Raw genomic sequence first — 25,087 nt, 5'->3', positions numbered from 1 at the left:
AAAGAAATGACTGAGAGGGCAACAGTCTGCAGCTCTGCAAAGTGCTTTGGACCACAAGCTACAGCTGGTCCCATTTTACAGATGATATATGAAGAGTAATTGATTTACTAATATATTGTTGTTGATTTTTTTTTTTTTCAACAAAACTGGTAATTGTTGGTCTTCATCAAAGGCTGCTCCTCTTCCACGTGGTCACAAGACTGATCACAGGGGTCGCCGTAGCATTTTGGCTGGTCACACATTTCATCCTCTGTGACCTGCTGCTCCTGCACATTCTGGTAGATTACCTTTGGAGAACAATGATTAAGATGGAACGATCTGAACCAAGAATGGATTTCTACATACACACACACAAAATTCAATTCATGTAATTGTTTTGGATATGCAACAGGATCTGTTTTCTTCCAAAGAAAACAGATCCTTTTCTCTGGACATTATGCCTACAGCGTCACATGTTCTATTCCTTGGATATGATTCATAAAGTCAGACTGGAAACATGAAATCAGTGCATCTTTCAAACTCACCTGTTCTGGATCTGTTTGGCCTCCACATAGTCTTTCTATCATCTGACTGACTTTGCTAAATGTCGGTCGCTCTGTAGGCTCCAGATTCCAGCACATTTTCATGATGTTGTATCTGAAACAAGCAGAAAATGTTTGGGATCTGCACTCAAGTTGAACTGCTCAAACTGATCTGTGTAAGGTCAGAAAACTGTGCAAAACCAATTTTGACAAATAATAAGGGGCTTATAGAGGCTGTGACGCAGTTAAATAAGAGAGCTGTTTATAAGAACTGCTGCCCCTCCAGTCTCATTTTGATGCTGTGAAATAACAGTTACATGGCTTCCCAGCTTTGAGATCATGTGGCTAACAGGCAGAACTGGAGCCTGACTCACAGCAGGACAACAGATGATTAGGCCCCTGACTCAGTCCCTTCCATTTCCACAAAACAGTTAATTGGGGGTGGTGTGATAGCCATGCTAAATTAGCACACATGGATGTTGCAGGCCCCTGAGATACTGGGAAAAACCCTTTCTTTATTTTCTCATTTCTTAAGTTTAAAATGTAGGCTTGTTAAGTTTAGAGCTGAAGGTTGAGAGATAACCCAAAGCAAGTTAATTAAAATCAAGAATAATGGAAGTGCTTCATGAGGCGTCTTCATGTGTCAGTAATTTCAAATGTGAGATAGGCCTGAGGACAGCAGAAGAAAAAAAAGGGGGTTTTGTTCAATTGTAATTAAAATTTGGCCATTGAAAATTTTAGTTTGCTCTGTCATCTGTTTGATGTTGGAGTCAATATAGAACCATAAAACCAAACCTTATGAATTAAAAAGTCACGATGAGTTATTTATCAGTTACTTGCACAGTATTACCATCACAACTGCTCAGTGTGCTCAGCTCAGAGTGCTAGAAGGCAAGAATTACCAAAAAAACCTTCTGATGGTCACTTGATAACCCACTAAAACACTATTGGTATTACAGTTGCACTAGTCTGGGCAAAATGCACAAAACATAGTGAAAAGATGTTTTTGCCAAGCTTACATTTCAGGTGGAGCAAAGTCTGGTTGGGACATCTGATAGCCACGCTTTACCATCTTGTAGAACCTGGAGTCCACAGCCACGCTTGGATACGGACTCTTGCCTTATAGAGAATAACATGTTGGAATTTGTTGTGGCAAGTTATGAAATGAAAGATGTGCATGTAGGCGAGCCGTGCATGTAAACTCACCTAAAGAAAAGATCTCCCATAAGAGGATGCCGTAAGACCAGACGTCACTCTGGACAGTGTAGACACAGTCAAAGATGCTCTCTGGAGCCATCCACTTGACAGGCAGACGTGCCTTCACACACAAACAAGAATTTTTTTTCATCCATCTATGTCTTATATTGTAAGAGCAATAACTGGTTATCATCTGCTCAAATGCTCACATTGCCCTTCACCACATAGTTGGAATCATTCATGATGTCCCGCGCCAGGCCAAAGTCACAAATTTTTGCCTCTCTGTGATTGGTCAGGAGGACGTTCCTAGCTGCAACATCTCTGTGAATACACTAAACACATGCACAATTATATATAAATATATATATATATATTTCACATTTTCATTAAAATTATTACAATTAAATGAATGTATAGGATATAAAGAGAAATACCCCTCATAACCCTTTCATGAATGATTTCACACCTACTAGCTATATAAAAAAGTATTATACTGTCATGGAAATACTGTATTCTCTTACATTTGGTAAGCTCATATGCCCTTTCCAGGAATAAAACAGAAGCTGCTGTTGTATATCACCACAGTAGTGTTTTGTTGTCTGATCTAGTGACTGCATGTACTTTTAGTTAAGTTTCTCACATTTTTGGCAGCCAAAAAGTCAAGACCCTGAGCTACTTGAAAGGAAAATCGCAGCAAGTCATCAATGTCTAGCGGCCAGTCCCCAGTCTCCTCAAACTCTGTGTCTGGGCATGAATCTTAAAAAAAAAACAAAAAACAAAAACAGTTAATATCAGTTAAACAGTTCATTTCCATGATCAGGAAGAAAAAGGAGTAATGATTTTCATCTGTGTTCTCCTCCCTTATTCAACCCATGGAGATGAGCTAACCTGGAGATGCTACTGTGTTTGGCAGCTGGCTGGGTCTCATCTCCAGGTAACTGCTGGAGGATGCACTGGAGATCCCGCTGTCACTGTTAGATTACCAGGAAGAAAAGAAAACAGACATACAAAGAGATGTTTAACAGGAGATCATCAGAATCAGATCACACAAAATCTGTTGTTAAACTGCATGCTAGAAGTTGTACCTTCTAATAAACTGCTTCTCAACGCAGATGTTCTTGTAGTCGTTAAAGTTCTCCCCAGCTACTGGGATATTCATCACAAAGTTTACAAACGTTTCTGCCTTCTGGCGAAGAAAGTTCAGGAGGTCGCCGAGGCTGCAGTACTCGGTGATCACAAGCACTGGTCCTGGTGAGGAAACACACTGGGTTACAGTGTTGGCATGGAAATGACTTAGTTAGACTTGATTTTGCATGGACTGGATAAACTCTCACAAACATGTTTTTGCTGTCTGACCTCCATAGGTGCATGCTCCGAGTAAGTTGACAATATTTTTGTGGTGTCCCAGGTGGCTCAGGATCTTTAGCTCAGACATTAGAGCCTCCCTCTCATCTGAATGGGCACTGGCTGCAGACATAGGATGGATTGTCACCAGACCATCATCTAATACTGATAATCTGTTTTTAAAGTTTCTCTGGCAAGACAAAAATCTCTGGTGCATAACAGATGTTACCTTTTAACATTTTCACAGCCACACGGATCACATTGTCCTCTTTTCCCAGACCATAAGCTGTGGCTTCAACAACTTTTCCAAACGCACCGGCACCCAGAATCTTTCCTGCACAGAAGACATCCTTAATGATTAGTCTCAGTCAAATAGCATATGTAGCATATGCACAAGCACTTATGTTGTCAATTTATTAAAGAAACAAGTTGTGAACCTAGTCTGAGCTTGTCTCTGGGGAATTCCCACTTGTCGTTGTAGGGCAGCTGAGTGGGGTCAATGAAGGTGTAATTGTTGCCATCTCTGGCCTCAATGATCTTCCAACGTATCTCGTACCTGGGTTTCTGAAGGGTACATTCAGGGAGAATGGCTCTGATTTAAAGCAAGAAGTCCATTTTAACTAAGTATTTTGTAGTAGTTTTCACTATTTACGATGTATTTTACCTGCTTGTATTTGTAAAATAGAAAAATCAGCAGCACCAGAAGGATTGCCAGAATTCCAGCTGCTCCAGTCAGTGTGGAAGTAAAGAGCTTATCTGTTCAATCAGTTCAAGATCAGATAATATCAATAAACAGTTTGCCTCAAATAAACCAACTTTGCCTCAAAATGAACATGTGATCAAAGGCTCACCAGAAACCTCCATGGCAAAAGTGTCTCTGCTCACACCAACGACATTAAAGGCCACACATTCAACCGTCATCCTCTGGTTGGAAGCCCCCACAGTGAGGACACTCTCCACTTCCACAGTCCCATATTCCTCCCTCTGGATCTCCACAGTAGGAGCCTGGAGAGGGATTGCCAACTGCAACCCACTGGTGTTTTCATTACACCTGCCTCATCACAACACACACAGTAAGAAAAGGGTAAATAAACTATTTTAAGAAAAGAAAAAAAAACTTTTTTTTAACTTTTTCATTCAAGTTGTACTTACGTGGGTCTAATTCCAAAGCACTGATACCAGATGATTCTTGGAGCTGGATAACCAAATGATGTGCAAGTCAGTGTGGTCACATTTTCCCACCTCACCACAGCAACAGGTCTCTCTATAAAGAGAAGAAAATAAAAGAAAGAAAAATAACATCTCAGCTTGGATAAATTGGTAGAACAACCCACTGAATCATTTCTTATATATATTCTTTTCATTAAATGGAAAACAAAATGGCATAAACATTCTTCTGCTTCTGCTTCTGCTTTTATTTGGGTCACTTACGATACATTTGGACTTGAAACGTGATGGATGCATTGGCCAAGTCGCTTCTGGCATAGAAGGTGTACTGGCCCTGTTCCTGTGCATTCATTCTCTTCAGCTGCAGGCTGGCATAGTACCTAAAAAACATGACAATAAAAAAAGAAAGAGGAATGTCTAGAGTCAGAAGTGACTAATTTTGTGGTATGACTGCAGACAGTTTCTGTGTATCATCGTCTTGTATGTTGCCAAATTAAAAACAGAACAATTTTCTTCCCTTTGCCGGTTTCATGACCTTAATGGAGACTAGATGACCTTGACGTTCCTGGTCAAATTCACCCAAAAATGCACAAACAGCATTTTTTTTTTTTAATCCAGAGCAGCTTCCCTTTCCTGTAGTAGACTTAACTGTACTTCCTTTATTATGTTGCTGAGAGCCTAAAGTTGCTTTTTTGGTTTGTCTACTCTTAGGTCACTGAGCCTTTTCTTGCTACTGCACCTGTTGTTGAATTGGATGAACTTCTGCTCCTGAGTGGATGTGTTGGGCGATGTTGGGGTGTACCATCTGTGCTCTGAAATTTGAGGGTAGGCTTCAACGAGCACGCTGAGCTCCAGATCATCTCCCTCATTCACCTCAACTGAAAGACCCTTGTGTACTAGTTTAGATGACAGCTGGGGTGACAGCCTGATGTACGGCTTATCTGTTTAGAAGAATGAAGACACACAATATGATTCTGTTCTGATTAATCAGTAATTGATGTAATAACTGCTCCATGACTTTCTGTCAAAAATGACTTGTGTGGATGTTTTTTGTGGCTTACCCACAACAAGCAGGTATGTGGTTGAACTGTTCACCCCGGCTTCGTTAGTACCGATACAGGTGATGTTTCCTGTGTCTGCAAGGTCCACAGCAGCAATATTCAGTATGCTCTGTATGTCCAGCCGATTCTCTCCACTGGAGCGAACTCTCTCCTCTATCATTGGTTTCTGAGTACAACAAAATAAAATATAAGCAAAAATTCAGAAAACTGTCAGAGTCAAATTTGGAATTTGGAAAATGTCCTATACTGACTGATTTGGTGGCATATCTCCATGTGACGTTGTAGTTGAAGTTGGGATTGTGTGTTGTGCAGCGAATTTTAATTTCTTCCCCAACAGTGCGCACAAACTCATCAGTCTCCAAGAAGACATATGGAGGGAAACGAAGCTCTATAGCAACAGGAAAATGTGTGAAAAGTTAAGATAGAGATCTACAAATAACTGTATGAATGTTTTGGTACATAATTTTTATTTTATTTTTTCAGTCAAGTGGTCTCACTCTGAATGACATTGATGGAAAAAGCTTTGGAGATCCTCTCCACTCCATTGACCCTGGCTGTGCAGACATAGTCAGCATTGAAGCTGGGGTGGAGACTGTGAATGAGGATGCCGCGATGCCTGTAGACAGTGAAGTTCATTTCTGGTGGCACAGTGGTGCCATTGTCCATGCGGAGACCCAGGTCTGTAGCTGAAGGGTTGGTCAGCAGGCAGGGCAGCAGATAGTCTTCACCCTCCTTCTTCACCACACGCAGGGATGTACTGCTGGTCCAGAACACACGATGTGGATCTAAATGAGGGAGAATAAATTAAACAATGAGCTGAAGTGAGACTTGCACATAGGAAAACACACCAACTATTAACAGTCCATCCAGTAACTTGGAAACTTCTGAGCAGTCTCAGCAAAACTCACCTTTTACATACACGTGCACTGAAGAAGTCAGATTATGATACTGGGAGCCAGCAGTGTAAAAGCACTTGTAGGTTCCAGTGAACTCTGCAGAGGGACGTTCCACCTTTATGGTGCGAACAGTCCCACTGCCTTTGGATACATAGCGTCTGTGTTTGGGCAGCCTGGTTTGCCAGTTTACAGGCCCGTTCCCTTCACACCTCAGATCCAGGGGGTTTCCAGGAGTAACCACCACTTCAAAACTTTCCACCACCTTAGAGTTGAATTTGATCACAGGACGCTTCCATTCAGCTTAAAAAAAGACAAAAATATTAAGCAATAAGGGTTTCAAAATGTTTTTAATTTTTCCTTTTAAATAGTCTGTTTTGAATGAACCTTCTCGATACAGAATATATGAAATTATATAATTTATAAAATTTATAAATATATAAATTTATAATTTTATAAAATTATAATTATGGAAGGTTTACAGTCTGTTACTGTTGTTTTAATGTGTTAAAACACATACAATCCAGAATTCAAACACAGACATAACATATTCAGGCATTTGTAAGGGAAAGTGATTAAAAGAGACCCCTAACCTCAGGGAAAACTAGTTTTTTGTGACCCAGAACATTAACAATATTAATAAATAATAATAATACATTTTATTTAAAAAAGCACCTTTCAAAACACCCAAGGACACTGTACAGATGGACATCAAAACGGTCAAAAACAATAAGTACAAAACAAAACAGAACAGAGGACAACATTATGATGGTGAGTGTGTGATCAGATGATGTAGGACTGTCTGAACAAGTGTTATTTGAGTTGTGTTTTGAAGAGTGGAAGACAGTCTATGGTTGTCTTTGTCTTCGATGACTTTAAAGATGACCTTAAAGTTTATTTGCTGGAAAGTGTTTTGAATTAAAGGTTTTTGTGACAATGGAGTGACTGAAGCGGCGTCCCTGTTTACCTGAAGCATTTCAGTTTCAGTAGAGGTTAGAAAAGTTTCCATTTAGACTTTAAGTTAGCATGTTTTGAATCTTTAAGCAGAACTGAGATTCCACATTCAGCATTTTTTTTTTCCGCTAAAATGCACCTCAGAGAAACAGGTAATGAAATTTTGCTTCATGCCAATCAGCAGTTCACTTCTAAACAGTAACCTTCCCCCTTATTAAACCGTCTAAAATTGAAGTTTAATTTAACCACAAAATGACCCCAATTATACCTTATAAAGTGACCAAACAGAAAGAAAAAGTTCATTCATCAACCTGAATCAGACCAAACAATACATGTTTTCATCTGTTCCAAATGAAAATGACTGAAAATTGTAATCTGAAGGTCAGTGGGTGACAGACACTTATGTTCAGAGAAGAACTGAAATGTGGAGGAAAGAAAAAAACAAATGGTCCCACAAACATCTCATGATGCTCCTGTCAATTATCATGGTCATTGGACACACAGTAGAGTATCAGATCTCTGCTCTGACCATGACTGCATGCCATAAAATGAGAAATATAACAGTCTGAGTCTAACACACAGAACATTTGACATTTTTAGAACATTTTTGGAGTATTATATAAGTAATTGGTTCAGTGTGGTGTTGTGAAAAGACTAAATATTGAATTACAATTGAATTTAAGCAACTAAACTGTTTTATCCTTTACGTGGTCAAAATTTAATCAGTTTAGTTTAATAAAATTTCCAAATTTAAGATTATGGATTACACATTGAAATCTACAGCGTGACACACACAAAAAAAAAGCAAAACAGAGGAAAAACAAAACAAAACAGAAGCTTAGGTTAGTTTTTACCTGAAGAAGCAGAGGCTATGATCCCCAGCAACAGCGTGAGGTAGGACTGCATCCTGCATCAACTCTAAGCCTGCAGGTTGAAGATAGATACTTGTGTGTGCTACAAAACACTCTTCATTTGATTTGTGGTATTGAAGACAGAAATGAGAGAAGCGCCTCAGCAGTTGTGATATCACTCCATCCCGTTTTACTTCTCTTTTCTCAGTGGTTAGAGCAGCTTTGCTTTGCAGAAAGGATTTCATGACAAACTAAGAAGTAATTACTTCACATTATCCAGCTCAATTGTTCATATGGGAGCGGCACTTATTTCCAATGTTCTTACCTACAGATGTCTTCAGCCTGACAGAAGGGTAATAATAACTTCCTTGTGTTTGGAAGTTCCCAGCATCCAGAGCCGACACAAGAGTCCCTTCTTCCTTTTCTGTTTGTCTGTCCTTATTCTGCTTCTTGCTTGTTAAGTGTCCTCACCACACAAGTCACACAGCAAACATCAGAAAGCAAGTGGTGGAGGGTGGATGGGGTGTGTGTGAGTAAAGAGAGGAGGCGGTTCAGCATATCACGCTCAACAAATTGAGCCAGTGTAATTTGCCACAGAAGGGCACTGTACTCCCAAGACATCTGCAGAGGTGAGACGAATCACCTGCATCTCTGCTGACAGGCTTTCCAAGCCAGGAAAATGTGGACAGGTGGGAGAGGGAAGGAGAGCCTTAGAAATCTGACAAAGAATTAATGAGAGTGTTAATGTATTAATGGATATATGCTATAAGTATGATACAGTGGGTAGGATCTCAAGGAAGTTAAACCCTTTTGAATAGATAAACATTTTTGAAAGTGTGAGACATTATTATTAGTTTGTTACACCACAAAGGATTTTTTTTTTTTTGTTTTTATCTACTTAGCTTCAAACTTTTTGAACATGAGAAATAGCATTGGTGCAAAACATCTAGCTCTTAAATTACGACTCCACATATTCCAAAACTATTGTGATAATACACATTTATTGACACATTTACAACATATAAAATGACACTTATAAAAATACATTTGTAAACGTTAAGAGCTTTGGTACCATAGCTTGTGACACTGTGATCTTGTGCATTTTACATTGAGTCCTACAGGAAACAAAGTGTGTTTTAGATAAAAGATGAAATACAATGTAAGTGAACATTGACCAAAACAAGTACAAAAAAAACAAAACAAAACAGCCTTTTTTTCTTTAGCATTTCTACATATGGCTGTCAAGATTATTAAGTACAATAGCCCTTCATGTAGCTGCAAGACAAAAGTCTGTCAATACAAAGGCACTCATGTGTGCCATCTTGTGCTAAGGCAGTGATATGCTGCGCTGATTATTTTCACTTCAGTCACATGTCATCACAGAAATGCATCATGTAATCAATGTAAAACGGCTATATTTATGTTTTAGTGGCTCTATGTTGTAGCTTTCTATCTTTCACAGAGTGGGACAATATATCTTTAACATGGATATCCACATTTTCCCCTAAATAAAGTGCAAATCTGGCACAGAACTATGAATCAAGCCTACACAAAAGAATAACTAAATTCAAGATGGAATTCAAAATTTACAAATAAAATTCAGTTATGGTCTTCGTGTATATGATTTTATTTATTTATATAGTTTTTGCTCATGGTTTGTCTTTTAAGCTGTTTTACTTAACATGGATAAAAAATGTAAAGAAAAAAAAAAAAACTCACCCACTTCTTACAAGTCTAACCTACTAACAGCAAAAAAAGGCACGTGGTTCCAAATAATCCCCATTGTATCTCATGTTATAGATCTCTGGATAAAAATAGAAAAAACAATAAACATGACACTGCGTAGTACACTACACACTGATCATGTAGGAATGTGAGGAGAGTACCATATTTATATCATGGCAAACTTTCAAAAATGTCAGACAGATGTCGCCACATTTATTATTAGCATTCATTGGTAGTTAACAAAAATTCAAGGAGGACACAACTTTTTGAGTGCTACGTCAAAATACAGAAATTACCTTCTGAGTCTCAGTTTTGCTACATTAAAAGTTTAGCCGTGTTCCCTTTTCAGCCTAAGAAAGGGGCTCTGTTTTCCCAGGGTTCCTACATGTGGCTACAGGAAGCTGTCTTCTATCTCCGGTGTCCCCGAGGAGCCCAATAGTGCGTCTCTTTCGCTGGTCTCTTCCAGCCGGTCCTCCTCTGGAAGAGTATCAGCGGTGTCTTGGGACATGGAGTCACTCTCCTCCTCCAGAGCCAGAGAGCTGTAGGCAGGGAAACAATTTATATTTATGTGAACAAATGGATTTGCTACCATGTTGCTTTTTTGTGCATTCCAACAATTACAATATTCTGATTTATGGTACTTTTTCATTTTTGTAGGGTGTAAACCAGCATTCATTAAAATATTTAAAAAGAAACAATAGCTGCTGATCAATTCTAGCTCTAGAGATTTTTAAACATTTCATGTCTCTGGTACATGGTGGATAATTCTGGTTTTGCTTTTAAGATAATTCTGCCAAATCTTTATGAATAATAGTTAGTGTTCCTGGGCAAACTGTCTTTGTGTTATCTGGAAAAGGGGCCAAAGACATTAAGCGCAAACCACAATGTTAAAAGAACAAGTCATGAGCCATGCATAATCAAAAAGACTGGCTCACTGTCAAAACCCAAAACATAAAAATGGACCGTACATCCCTCACAAACCCAGTCAAACATCTTTCAACACTAAACAGGAACTCTCATGAAGTTAATAAGGGATTGTAAAACATAAATATTTGTGAATGTATGTTAGATTAAATTGTTGTTGCTTGGCAATGTATTTATATAGGCTATAAAAACACATACATATCAACATAATACAGCTACTGTCTCAGCTCAACATCTGGATGAGTGGGTGTATGGTGGAAATAAAATGCTGTAGTTAAGTAAATAGATATTGGTGTCCCTTGCTGCCTCTGCATTTGGCACACATCTGCACAACGTCTGCTCCATACCTTGCTGGACTTTCTGATGGCTCGTCAGTGAAAACCTCCTCTGGCTTTGGGTCCGGGATGGGAATGATGTACTCGTTGTAAGAAGTTATGATTTCCTGCGTGTTGACCTCTTGTCTGTGGTCTTCAGGTCTTGGGTTCTGGTTAAAAGAGCCCAGGGGGGTGGAGGAGATGGTAATGGGACCTGGAGAGCCAAAGGCTGGGTTGGCAATTGGAAAAGGTGAGGACAGCCGGGGTTTGGTGCGGACCACAGCGGGATGTTCACTCTTCAGGAAGTTATCATTCACCTGGTTGTATCTCTGTTTTCAGGAAACAATAGTTTGATGATCAGTATGTATGGCAGAAGAATGGATTTTAGTACAACTTTCCTTTCGTCTGCAAATATATAAATTCCTGTAATGTTATCTTTCATTAAATGTCGTCACGTTCATGTATCCAACACAAAAAAAAAAAAAAAAAAAAAGGTTTTGCAGGTGTCCTCTTGAGCATTTCTGCTAAAATTGCATCCAACAAAACACTATCTTAATAAATCATGTATCAATGTATCAAGTGGAGTGGAATCTTCCTGATCTTGTATTTTCACAAGAGAAAAATGGATTTCTATTTGTCACACCATGCAAAATGTTGTTATTTTTATGCTTAGACATACTGTCTTAATAAAACAGTAACAAACATCTTGTGCATAAATAAATTTAAGACCTCTCTGGAGCCTTTGAAAAAGTCAGTCATGTAATTCTGCTTAAGCACCTTGAACATAGTTTAGACCTCAGAGTTCCTGTTAACTTACTATCTACCCCATAGGTTAAACTTTCACACTTTCTATTTACAACTTTGAATCTGATTAAGTTAGCATTAAATATCCCTCCAGGGTCATTTTTAGTTTTGCTGTATATGCCTCCACTCTGCTCTAACATTAGACAATACAATGTGTCTCATTCTATGCTGATGACACACAGATTTACATATCTGTTTGCCAGCTGCCTTTTCCCTGTGGATGATCTCACTCAGTACATCGCCAATATAAAATATTGGATGTTCAATAGCACTATAGAGACAACATAATATTTGTATGAGTAGATCCTGAAGCTTTGAGACATCAGATTTGCTCTTTAATGACTTCTCTATTAGTTAAACCCTATGAGCACGTAAAAACCTCTGTGTGAGTTTGGACTTAGAGCTCAGCTTTCAAAACCAAATTTATAAAAGCTGCACATGCTTTTAATACAAATTTATCAATTTCTGTACAGCTCAAGTTTACACCTAGTGTAAAGAATATGCTTTACAAAGAAACTTGACTAAACTGGCATAATCATAAACATCAACTTCGATATTGGTCAAGCAAAAGAAAATTAAACAAATTTAACTCAAAACTGCATTAAGCATAATTTAGTTACCTTCTTAAAGCTGTCTGTCAGCATGCTTCCCACACTGTGGACCAGGAGTGAGAACTCAGGCCTCTTCTCAAACTTTTCATCCCAGCACTTCTTCATGATTTCATAGCTGTAACATTAGCAACACATAATAAGTTAATCTCTTATAATCTGTGTCAAGTTGGAGAGTTTTCATTAAGGCAATAAAATAAGGTGAGAGGGAGACTCACACTTCATCTGAGGCATGGGCGGGTTTGGTCATTCGGTAGCCTCTCTTCAAAGCGCTGTAGAATAATTCATTCATGGGTAAATCTGGGTATGGAGTTCCTCCTGCAAACAAAGTTTCAAATAATTCAAAAACTAATCTAGAAATCAGACACCCTCCACAGGATGGAAAGCCAGGTGACAATCTTAGAAATTTAAAAAAGAATCTTGACTAAATTAATTATCTGAAATCACAGATTTACATTTTATCTGCAATGTTTCCATTTTATTATTTCTCTTTCGACAAGAACACTGGCTTATTTTTTCAACTATATTTGTTGTGCAACGAAGTCAGTTTCCTGACACAGATATAAAAGAAAAATAAATCCAGAAAACTCACAAAAAGTCCGATTCAGCACAGAGAATCTTTATTTGTTGCTTACAGATGCTGGATTGTGATCTTTTTTTTTACCACTCAGGCTTATGCTGCATATAGTACAAACTGTCTTCTTTGTTTTCATGGTAGCTTAAAAAATTCATGGGAAGAGTGTTTAAAAAAATGCTCACAATACCCTGAGCAAGGAAATGCTGATTTCAAAGCCTGACTGTGGCTAATAACATTGTGACCTCATATAAGTCTTTAAGCAAATTGATATGTACTTGCATTCTGACATAGAATTTGAAATTTGCCACAGTTTTGCATACTCAATCCTACAGGGAGAGTGTAGGAGGGTTTGTGCAACTTCAAGAGCTGATCAGGGATCAAGCGGGAAAATCTGGATACTTAGTTACAAAGGACAAATCCTCTGCATCGGATGCATGCATTGTTGCTGATTTAGTATTAGTTTCATAATATGCATGAATGTGTGTCATGCTTAGACTGACCCAGTGTGAAAATCTCCCAAAGAAGAATGCCGTATGACCACACATCACTCAGGGTGGTGTACAAATTATGGAAAATACTTTCTGGTGCCATCCACTTCAGGGGGAGGAATGTCTGGATAAGAGGAAACACACTTCATTTTAGATAATACAAAGCATTTTTAGAAACATCACACAGTCAGGAAAGTTGAAAGAGTCTAGCTTGCAGTCATTGGCACCCACTGCAGATCCCCATAGATCCTATTTGCTGTATTTTATTTTGCATTTAGAGTTAGTTTTACTGACTGATTACATTACATTCAGTACTTTTCCACTTACACTGCCTTTAGAGATGTAGTTGGAATCATGCATGATGTCTCTGGCCAGGCCGAAGTCACAAATCTTCACCAGCTTGCCTTCACAGATCAACACATTCCTGGCAGCCAGGTCACGGTGGACACACTGCAAAGCAAACATCAAATCAAATCAAATCAAATCAAATCAAATCAAATCAAATCAAATCAAATCAAATCAAATCAAATCAAATCAAATCAAATCTGTCATCAAATGAAAGCAGATCATGCTTCAGACTTCAATCATTTCCTCTTTTTTTTCAAAATAAGCTAATCTAAAATCTCGAGTCCGCAGCAACGTAGTTTGAAACATTATATGGAAGAAAGTCCTACATTCTTGGAGGCGAGGAACTCCATCCCCATCGCCACCTGGTAGCTGAAGCCCAGGAGGTCGTCATAGGTGAGACTGGGAGACTCACTGATCATCAGATCCAATCTAGTGCCAACTGGACAAGAAAAAGAGAGGAAAAGAAGGTGATGAGCATCTCATGAATGGAAACTTTGTTGTTGTAACCAGGGAACTCTGACTGTCCCATGACTGCATGCTGCAACATTGTCTCAGCATTTCATTTGTTGCTTAATAATAAAAAAGAAAGATTAATTTACTGATATATGAAGCAACTTAAGCTGTTAAATAATTGCACCATTCAAATTAATTCAGCCATAGATATAACACTTCTTTCACTGGAAGGACTCACATCTAATTCATTCATACATATTTATCAGTTCTTCTGTGTTTCCTGTGTTAATCATGCTTAATTCTTTATGCTTGTGTACCCTTATAAAACTGGAAAATTAATAATTTTCAATGTTCTACAAAGTCATTTTAACAAAAGGCTCATATCAAACCTTGTTCTTGATAGAGGTCCTGCTGGTAGGGGGACTCATATGGAGAAGGCTGAATGTCTGCATATTTGATGGTGTCTATCTGCTCCTGCATGGGCACATAGACTGATGGCTCATCTTTGCTCATGTCCATGTATCCTCCATCACTCTCACTTCCAAAGGACACGTAGCTGTTTTTTATTTTTTTTAAAGAAAGAACAAAAAACACATCTGATCTTAATCCAAATGTTACTTAGAAAGTCCCTGATCACGTGAAATATCTGTAACAATCTTTCTCATGGGATCAGGGAAGCATATCAGTTGCAGCTATTTCTCTGAACACAATGGATTTCAGCGAAACAGTCCCTACATTTTATAAAATGGTCTTTTGTCCGGCTCTTAATGCATTTTCTCTGTTCTTCTCACCCTTTTCGTTGGCTAAGAGGGGTGCTTCCTCTTGAAATGAGGCAGCCATCATCTTGGTTCTTCTCAGCGTAGTACTGCAGGAAGGTGTGTTTGTTCCTGTGCAGGTAGTCCACCAGGTCACCATAGCGACAGTATTCTGTCACCAGGTAAAGAGGGCCTGACAAAAAATGAGAGTGCACATAAGCAATACAAATACTGTGGCAGTCAAAAATATGGGCATACCCATTCAGGAAGTTACTAATCTATAAAATTTGGTTCTACAGAAAAAAAGTAAAGAACTTTATACAACAACTCAAACACAATCAACCAATCTTTAGAAGAAAGTAATTATTTATGTATTAAACTGCCTTGCAATGATTTTTAAATGCAAACTAATCAGCATTATGAGCTAATTTGGAGAACTTCAAAGAGCTTATATTAAATATACATACTGTCACTAAATATTCCGAACATCAAACTTTTTCACCTGTACAGAATTACAGGCAGCAGCTTCACTACCAACAAGCCAAAAAGAGATCAAACTGACACTGAAATTTATTTCAAATATGCAAAACTTATGAAAAAATTAGCAACTGGTTGATTAGACAATCAAATGCTTTGCTGTAAAAAATTGCAAAAAGAAAAACGGGTTAATATCAAAAATAGAAAAAAAAAATTCTGAAATCAGCTGCTTTGGGAAAAAGATTAAACAAGAAGCTCCATTGCAGGAGCAAACAGAAGTATATTGTGTCAAATGTTTAGAGTGCTCTGAGCTCACAGCACAGAAGGATAATTGGAATTTTGAGGTAGATGATTAGCTTAAAATCAATTTGTAAATCCTGCTGCAAGATTGTGCACGTTACTTTCTACAAGCTAAGTTACACAGAAAACCCCACAACAATAAAGAGAAATTTTTATGCAAGACAGTGCTTTATCAGATGCATCCAAGAACTCATCCTTTGGGCCATCTAGCAAAGATCTCAATGATGACTAAATGCCAAACAGGCTCCGTTGTTCACATGACTTTCATCCTGTTGAGAACTTGTGGGTCCTTCTCAAAAGTAAGATTCACAATGAAAGGGGGAAAATGAGGGAAAACACCAACATTTAAGAGGCTGTGGTTGCCTGTTTCATCGAAAACGTATCATGAACAGATCATTTAACTAAATGAAAAAGGCTGGCTGGTAAGTCATAGTTTCTAAAAAAGCCAAAAATGATCTTTTGTCTTTGTATGTCACTAATTTGTTTTCACTCTGAACTGAACTGAAAGAACTGAAAATATCCTAAATAACTAGTGACTGTGCAACAACTGCAAAATCACTGTTTATTCTATAAAACTTACTATGGACTCTGCATTGTTTATTAAGCTTTCAGATTAGATGTTTCATAACATTTTAGACTGGTAGATAGCTGTATATTTGTTCTATAATGAAATGAAACCAGAGGAAAGTCTAGTAATTGAACACACAGGGAGCAGCTTCCTTATTATAGCAACGTGATTTTAAAAAAAAAATCATTTACAGGAAATCACAAGTGTCTTATTTACACTATTATCCAATCAGTGAAAATAATATGTTTGTTATTGACTTGGATGAGGAAAACAGGAAATCTGTTATACTTTTTATTCAAACTATAGGCATTTGATCCAAACACAATAAAAACACATTTTAAAAAAGAATTTCACAAACTTAGATTATGAGTGGTTTTGCATTGAATTTCTTTTACAGAAGTATGGCTAACTAGACACTGATTCAAGGAGGAGTGAAATTAATTGACTCATCTTTACAAAAGTACTTCTGCCATCAAAACCTGCTAAAAAGTGTTGCAATCACTTACAGGGTGTGCAGAATTATTAGGCAAGTTGTATTTTTGAGGATTAATTTTATTATTGAACAACAACTATGTTCGCAATGAACACAAAAGACTCATAAATATCAAAGCTGAATATTTTTGGAAGCTGGAGTGGGGCTTTTTTAGTTTTAGTATCTTAGGAGGATATCTGTGTGTGCAGGTGACTATTACTGTGCATAATTATTAGGCAACTTAACAAAAACCAAATATATACCCATTTCACTTATTTATTTTCACCAGGGAAACCAATATAACAACTCAAAATTTAGAAATATACATTTCTGGCATTCAAAAACAAAACAAAAACAAATCAGTGACCAATATAACCACCTTTATTTGCGAGGACACTCAAAAGCCTGCCATCCATAGATTCCGTCAGTGTCTTGATCTGTTCACGATCAACATTGCGTGCAGCAGCAACCACAGCCTCCCAGACACTGTTCAGAGAGGTGTACTGTTTTCCCTCCCTGTAGATCTCACATTTGATGAGGGACCACAGGTTCTCTATGGGGTTAAGATCAGGTGAACAAGGAGGCCATGTCATTGTTTTTTCTTCTTTTAGACCTTTTCTGGCCAGCCACACAGTGGAGTACTTGGATGAGTGTGATGGAGCATTGTCCTGCATGAAAATCATGTTTTTCTTGAACGATGCTGACTTCTTCCTGTACCACTGCTTGAAGAAGGTGTCTTCCAGAAACTGGCAGTAGGACTGGGAGTTGAGCTTGACTCCATCCTCAACCCGAAAAGGTCCCACAAGCTCATCTTTGATGATACCAGCCCATACCAGTACCCCACCTCCACCTTGCTGGCGTCTGAGTCGGAGTGGAGCTCTCTGCCCTGTACTGATCCAGCCACGGGCCCATCCATTTGGTCCATCAAGACTCACTCTCATTTCATCAGTCCATAAAACCTTAGAAAAATCAGTCTTATGATATTTCTTGGCCCAGTCTTGACGTTTTATCTTGTGTGTCTTGTTCAGTGGTGGTCGTTTTTCAGCCTTCCTTACCTTGGCCATGTCCCTGAGTATTGCACACCTTGTGCTTCTTGGCACTCCAGTGATGTTGCAGCTCTGAAATATGGCAAAACTGGTGGCCAATGGCATCTTGGCAGCTTCACGCTTGATTTTCCTCAGTTCATGGGCAGTTATTTTGCGCCTTGTTTTTTCAACACGCTTCTTGCGACCCTGTTGACTATTTTGAATGAAACGCTTGATTGTTCAATGATCACGCCTCAAAAGCCTGGCAGTTTTAAGAGTGCTGCATCCCTCTGCAAGACATCTCACTATTTTTGACTTTTCAGAGTCCGTCAAATCTCTCTTCTGACCCATTTTGCCAAAGGAATGGAAGTTGCGTAATAATTATGCACACTTGATATAGGGTGTTGATGTCATTAGACCACACCCCTTCTCATTACAGAGATGCACATCACCTGATATGCTTAACTGGTAATAGGCTTTCAAACCTGTACCAGTTGGAGTAAAACAACATGCATAAAGAGGATGATGTGATCAAAATACTCATTTGCCTAATAATTCTGCACACAGTGTATATGCCAAATGTGTTGCATGCTCAGAGTAGAAGCAAAAAGTACAGAGAATAGTCATGTGCATTAACAGTGTCGCTGTGGTGCTCACCATGTTTGGTGCAAGCTCCAAGCAAGTTGACAATGTTGAGGTGAGGCCCCAGGTGACTCATGATCTTCAGCTCTGACATGAGTGCCTGAGTCTCACTCCTCCTGGCTGATGCTGAATGAGAAAGGGAGGAAAAGAGAGAGAGAGAGAGAGAGAGGAATAAAAAGCTGCATGAGAAAGAAATGAGAACAGGAGGACGAAGAGCACTGAGAGTAGGACATGCTGTGTTTTTGCCAAACCGCTCAATGACCTGTGAGCTGAAACTTGAATCAGACTGGCAACAAAACTGAAGCTCAGCAGGCCGCTGCTCTCTCTGAGCTCACAGGGACATGGGACTGGTGTCACAATATTTGACAGCTATGCAACGGGGGGGACTCCTGTTGTTCACACAAAGTATGCACACGGCTGTTTTGTGTTTTCTTATTGTGTGTCTTACATTTCAGCATTTTCACTGCCACTTTTGTGCTGGACTGGGAATGCGTGAGACCGTAAGCAGTTGCCTCGACCACCCTGCCAAATGCTCCTGATCCAAGAGTGCGACCTGAAACACAAAGAAGGGCTCAGTAGGACAGAATATGAATGGAGCACACATTAGTCCTGAAAGGAAGGAAAAACACTTCTCTTCATTAAAATATTAGAGTGAGAAACTTTCTGTTGTTTACCAAAAGAAAGTAAGATTTTAAACGTGTTTTAGCAGATTGTAACGATGGTGGGGATCATTCATTTTGAGGAGAAATGATGTTCCTCTTTGCAGGAAAGCAGTTGACAGAAAATCAGATGTAAAAATTTAAAAAGGAGCTTAAAAGTGAAAAGGGACTGAAGCCACTGAGACAAGTCCAACAAAGTCATTTAGTATTCTGCCGCTTGCTGCACCCAGACAACCCAAATCACCCAAACCACCCACAGCACTAAACCCTCCTGGTTGTAGTTCCACTTTAAACATCTGAGGAACAAAACCCACTAACAACCGTCTGTTTAGACTAAAAAATTATCACAAGTTTTCAGTGGAAACTAAATAATAAATATACTATAAGATGACAAAATTTTTATACAGAGGCACACAAGAGATAATTGATAATCTGAATTTCAAAAAGCATTGTTATATATAAAGATACTTTTCATTCTTCTCATAGATTGCTCCTATTTTATCAGAATCAGTTATTTCAACATTCAGAATGATAAGCAGCCACTTTGAGCTCATTGCTGCTGAATGTTGGCACAAAGTTTGAAGAATATGTATAAATCTTTTTCATCATCCAACCCCTCCTAGTCAGGACTGCAGAAACTTTTGCAAACCACCATACACGATTACTTGTCTGTTGTTTGCATGTGAACTCACCCAGCACCAGGTTGTCTCGGGGCATCTCCCAGGCCAGGTCATAGGGCAGGTGTATGGGGTCCACGTAGATGTACTCATGTCCGTCCTGGCTCACAGACTCTATCACCTTCCATCTGATTTCATAGCGCGGTTTCTGACAAGACACAAAAAACATGAGGAAAAAAACACAAAAAACCTGATTTTCATTGAACATACCTGGCATTAAACTTTTTGCCTTACCTTCCTCCATACAGCAATGAGGATAATGATTGATGTAATAAAGATGACCACTAGGGCTAGAACAGCAGCCAGTACCGCCACCTGGGAGAACAGAGCTGTAACAGGTACAGAGACAGAGAGCATCAGCTACAGCACAAACCGTAGAGGCTGTAATTCAAACTGATGTCTAAAATTACCAGCATACATAAACATTCATTTATAAATAATAATAATATATTAATAACATCCCAGCTGCAATAAGAGTCTCTACCACTTACAATACTTTTAAAATGAATTTGAAACGATGGCTCAAGGGGAACCAGATTTGTGATCATTGATGTTGTGCTCTTATGTAAATGTTACTGTTGTATGTCATGATTGTGTTTTATTGTGTTGTTTTTCCCATGTCTTATGAATTGTCATTGATAATTTGATCTTAGTATGTATATTGTGCAACGTTGTAATGTCATATGATGTTTTTATCTCTTTGACCAGCCAGGGACTATAGATGTAAAGTAGCCTTCGGGCTAATTCTGGCACATTTAAATTTATATGTTCTTGAATATGCATTGTCCCTTTGAAATAAATAAATTAAAAAAAAATTTTTTTTTTACCAATGACTGATTGTTGACATTAATCTTTAATAACAGTAGAATGATTCAATGTACATTTACATAATATAAAAAGTATACACAATATTTAATTTATCTATGATTTTAAATTTAATTGTACCCTGGACATGCGTTTTAAGTAATACTGAAAAATAAAAAAAATTTTTTTAAGTAAAATAAAAGTAGAAATTAAAGGTGACACCTACTGCTGGATACCAGTTTGACATCTCTTCTGTCCACTGATCCTGCTTGGTTGGTGGCCTCACACCGAACTGTGACCTGTTGAGGCTTGTGAAAAGTCAGCTGACTGCGCACCTGGCTGGTTTTCCGCATCTCACTGTAGCTCACATTGGTCTGGATGCTCAGCTCCTCTGGCTGCAGTATCAGCGGCCTCCACACTGCCGTCTGGTTGCTACACCTACATCAGGAAATTGGATCAATGAGGAGAAACAGCTTCAGTGGAGTGTAAAGTCCGACAGATGCTCTAAAGTGGAAAGTGATATAAATATGTGAGTATGGTCAGCCCCCTAGTGACGAACAGTGTGACTTACTTGAGCATGCTGCCACAGCTGTACCACTGTATAGTCGGGGTTGGGACTCCCTCTGCTACACAGGTCACCAAGTGTCTCTTCCCTGGCAGATGGTGGTCAGTCAGGTCTTTAATCTGGGAGGGAACTACACATGCAGGCAGAGTGAAGAGACCATTAACATTACATTAGCACAAAGCACAAAAACACCCTGAAAACCAGGATGAGTTTAGGTGTCTGAAATCATCCTTTCACCTTGGACTTCCAGGTTAAAGAACACTTTCTTTGAGTCGTCACCATTGGTAACAAGAGCAGCATAGAGACCCTTCTGCTCTGTCCTCACCCTCACCAACGTCAAAATGGTGACATACCTTAGAAAAAACAAATATGATCAATAATCAAGATATATTATATACATATATTTCTATGGACAAACTAAGTTAAGTCAAACCAGGATTTCTGTCTGCTTTATGTTCTCAGAGCCAGACAGCTTCAAAACTATTAGAATTTTGAGAAGCTAATTTAATTGAATTAATCTGAAGCAAGTCTGTATAACTTAGGGTTTGATACTTTAATTTTACTCAAAATGCACTTTTATATTTACTAGTCCTTCTTATGACCTGATTAGGACTTCCTTGCAAAAAAGAGGTTTTTAATCTCAGTTGAATTAGTCCTGGATTAATAAAAAATTCACATAAAACATAAATAAACATAAATAAATACATAAAACTGATTATCAGGAGTCTTATACTTGATCTGATCTCATTTAAACAACTTCAAATGTATCTACATGATCCACATCACCCAGTTTGGCCTGTGTAAAATAAATTGTGATTTACCAGCTCTACATTTGTGGACATAAAAACTCATTTTGTGAGGCAAATAGTGGTGGGATACTCTGGAAAGGTAAGGAAGCCTTGGGTTTGTCCTTAAAGGGCTGTTTTTCTTTTTTATATTTGGATATCATATCTTGCAAGATATTATGATTTCTTTATAGAGGAAATAAGCATTTGAACGCTTTGAAATATTTGTGAGTTGTTTGCCAGCAAACTTCTTTCAGGAAGAAACTACTTGGTATAAAAAGAAAAAAAGCTGAAAACTCAAACAGGAAATAATGCTCAGTTTGTCGACATGCTCTTTTAATTCTACCCTTGAGCGGTCAATATTTCACTTAGATCATTTTCTTTTACATTTTTCTTGTATGTAAAAACAAAACCCTGCAGTTAATCCACAGTTAAAGTTTTGTTTACCATTTGTCTGATAGACCTATTTAAGTTGTGACAGGTATTTTGTGTTTATGGTTCCTGCCCGATGAAAGATGTAGCCCGTCCCTCTGGAGAGTATTGTGTTTCTCTCTGTGGTGGGCTCATCTGGTGGTGACTGACAGGAAGTAGATGCATCTGGAAGTGGCCAAAATATCACAGGTTCTGCACTAATTGTTTAAATGTAACGAGGCATGTAAGGTGAACAGGGCCTTTGTTGTACATGGTGTATTTTTAAGGGGACAGCTACACACTCAGGCTACATGTTTTACCTAATTTCATGCTCTTGTCTGAAGGTGATGGTTTTATCCCCGTTTATGGTGGTGCCATCTTTGGTCCAGCGAACCTGGGGGGGAGGGTAGGCCTCAATCTCCACTCGCAACTCGACATTCTCTTGTAGCCTGGCTGAAATGTTTTGCGGCTGAGCTGGCTTCACTTCCACAAAACCTTGTTCTGAGAGAAAAACACAACATCAGCAACATATTGTAGAATACATCTAATATACTTAACACATTCCTACTGATAATGCAAATCTGCAAGAATAAATTTCTTGTCCTGCTTGGAAAAAAACAGTCTCTTAGTACTGGCCGAAATATAATGTTTCACGATCTTTTAATTAAAGCTGTTAGCAAACGTTGCAGTAGCGTTTGTTTAGTCATGTGTCTGGCTGCCTGATTCTACCTGGCTCCTCAGGTTCTATATTGTGGTCATCAATGTTGTTAATGTAAGACTGTTACAGCAAAGAGAAACTAAAAGTGGCCTAAAAGAAATGATAAAGTTGAAAGATTTTGCAAAGTCAGACAACACATTTCAACATTAGCTTGGACTCTGCTCGGCAATTGGACCAACAAGACCATCTGATATGCTGCTTTATTTTTGACTCTATAAATTTCTTTACTAAGGATAATGGATCGTAATGTTGTTGCCCATTGTTGATATTCTACAGCAGACAGTGTGTCTCTTTTCCACTGATATTTCCAGTTTGCACCTAAAAAAACTGTCCTGTGCTCCTGTCTATATTGAACATGGAGGTTCATGTTATTCAAGGGTTTTATAAACATAACACACCTCGCTGCAGATGGAGTAAGCATTCACAGACCGACACTGCATGCAGTGATGGTCAAGAGACAGAGCACGGAAGAACAGTTGAGTCCTGCTTTTACTGGCTCTCACTCTGCTGTTATAAGTTGCTGACTCGCTGTGTGCCCATGTTTAAAGTTAAATCTCCCTTACACAAACATCTATTCATTTGGAGTCTAAATATAAAGTGGCCGGTCCCCCTGATTGGAAGCTCTGTTTTTCAAGGTATCACTCAGGACGTTCACACCGTGTCAAAGGTTTATTTCACACTTTTAACAGAAATAAATAATCCTGATCTTCATTCTCTTAAATGCACCCCCTCTCTTTAACTTGCCAAGGTAGATATAATAAGCAGTCTTCTCTCTGTCGGCAAAGCACAAAAATAATCTGTACAGCATCAGTTTGTTTTAGTTTTGTGTGAGTCTAACCGAGCACAGTGATGCTGACGCTGGCAGAGGCTTTCTGGTCTTGGACACCCTCATGGACATGGCAGACATAGCTTCCACTGTGGGCCACCGTGGCACTAGGAAAGATCAAGCAGGAGCGCATGCTCATGGCAGACAGGACGTCTGTCAGAGGCTCAACTTCATTAAACTTAAAGAAAAAGGAAAATAATAACAATGACATATTAGTGTCATATAGAATAACATGAAAATGTAAGTAAATTTTCACAATGAAACTTGATGGAAAGAGTTTTTTGCACTCTAAGTCATCTCAATAAACTGATAAACAAACTTATATCTGCTAATGGATAAGTTCATAAACCCAGAGGATGACAGCTGATTAGTACCTGACACCTTGCCTGAGGCATAGCAGAGATCACATGACCACTTCAACTTTCAAAATAGTGTATGCGTTACGAAGTCTCCTTAACAGACGTAAACTGAAAACTGATATAATCAGCAAACCTCCCAATGATCCAAATCCAAACCAAAGAACTCCTAACATTTACAGCACCTACAATGTATTTGTGAGCAGCTTCACATGTGAAATAAAACTAAGGCGTGTCTGTACATCTTGATTCAATCTGTGCTCGACCATGAGGCTGAAGAGGGATCACAAAGGGGAAACTGAACAAAAGCGCTTGTTCTGCTCCACTCCCACTCACCTCTCTGTTGGGAATATCCCAAGAAAAAAAGACCAGCATCACTCCGTGCACCGTGCAGTTTACAGTCAGCGGCTCACCCTGCTTCAGGACTGTCTTTGAAGCGTTGACGTAGGCGTCGATAGCTTCTGGGACTGGGATGAGAAGAAAGTGTGGGGGAGAGAAGGAGGAGATGATGGGAATGCCATTTAACAGCAAAATATATCAGAATGTTGACCTCAGTTCTAATTAATCATCTGGTTGTAAAAATAAAACCTGAAAACTATATTTGCATCTATCATAGAAAACTGAAGTTGGCAAAAGTTCATTTACTTTATCCTGCCACAAATGTACAAAATATTCTGCCTTTGTTTCTGTACAGCTGCACTCTGACACAACAGTCCAATCTTTTTCTTATTATCTGCTCTCCAATCATCTTGCTGTCCCATAAGTCCTCCATCAGAGATTTGTAAGGTGACCAGAATGGAAATGAAAAGTAGTTTCGA

The 25,087-nt window shown here is 38.7% G+C and overlaps 2 protein-coding genes across 2 annotated transcripts in view; both read right to left on the bottom strand.

The window, feature by feature from the left end:
- Positions 1-56: 56 nt before the first annotated feature.
- csf1ra (colony stimulating factor 1 receptor, a) lies at positions 57-8,474 on the bottom strand. Its single transcript, XM_041990854.1, has 22 exons — positions 8,314-8,474; positions 7,992-8,061; positions 6,199-6,486; positions 5,788-6,075; positions 5,542-5,678; positions 5,291-5,456; positions 4,969-5,170; positions 4,494-4,609; positions 4,215-4,326; positions 3,914-4,113; positions 3,727-3,818; positions 3,500-3,626; positions 3,292-3,396; positions 3,075-3,185; positions 2,804-2,966; positions 2,607-2,689; positions 2,359-2,474; positions 1,928-2,050; positions 1,728-1,839; positions 1,541-1,640; positions 525-636; positions 57-287 (listed from the first exon to the last, which is right to left on the bottom strand). Exons 2-22 carry the CDS (start codon positions 8,041-8,043, stop codon positions 138-140), a joined length of 2,955 nt encoding a protein of 984 aa, XP_041846788.1. The 5' UTR covers positions 8,044-8,061; positions 8,314-8,474; the 3' UTR covers positions 57-137.
- A 496-nt stretch (positions 8,475-8,970) lies between these two features.
- pdgfrb (platelet-derived growth factor receptor, beta polypeptide) overlaps positions 8,971-25,087 on the bottom strand; it is a 29,939-nt gene continuing 13,822 nt past the window's right edge. Inside the window, exons 5-23 of the mRNA XM_041990599.1 lie at positions 24,606-24,736; positions 23,926-24,091; positions 22,690-22,870; positions 21,411-21,526; positions 21,180-21,303; positions 20,835-21,046; positions 20,039-20,133; positions 19,820-19,952; positions 18,917-19,021; positions 18,484-18,594; positions 15,021-15,177; positions 14,619-14,785; positions 14,103-14,215; positions 13,756-13,878; positions 13,441-13,552; positions 12,582-12,681; positions 12,376-12,481; positions 10,985-11,280; positions 8,971-10,252 (exon numbers count right to left, since the gene is read on the bottom strand). Coding sequence (XP_041846533.1) covers positions 10,105-10,252; positions 10,985-11,280; positions 12,376-12,481; positions 12,582-12,681; positions 13,441-13,552; positions 13,756-13,878; positions 14,103-14,215; positions 14,619-14,785; positions 15,021-15,177; positions 18,484-18,594; positions 18,917-19,021; positions 19,820-19,952; positions 20,039-20,133; positions 20,835-21,046; positions 21,180-21,303; positions 21,411-21,526; positions 22,690-22,870; positions 23,926-24,091; positions 24,606-24,736 — 2,696 coding nt within the window. The 3' untranslated portion in view covers positions 8,971-10,104. The remainder of the gene's footprint in view (positions 10,253-10,984; positions 11,281-12,375; positions 12,482-12,581; positions 12,682-13,440; positions 13,553-13,755; positions 13,879-14,102; positions 14,216-14,618; positions 14,786-15,020; positions 15,178-18,483; positions 18,595-18,916; positions 19,022-19,819; positions 19,953-20,038; positions 20,134-20,834; positions 21,047-21,179; positions 21,304-21,410; positions 21,527-22,689; positions 22,871-23,925; positions 24,092-24,605; positions 24,737-25,087) is intronic.

Source organism: Melanotaenia boesemani, chromosome 7 (genome assembly GCF_017639745.1).
Source record: "Melanotaenia boesemani isolate fMelBoe1 chromosome 7, fMelBoe1.pri, whole genome shotgun sequence".
Taxonomy (NCBI): Eukaryota; Metazoa; Chordata; class Actinopteri; order Atheriniformes; family Melanotaeniidae; genus Melanotaenia; species Melanotaenia boesemani.
Note: the sequence above shows the minus strand (reverse complement) of the source record. Positions and strands in the feature narration are given on the sequence as shown.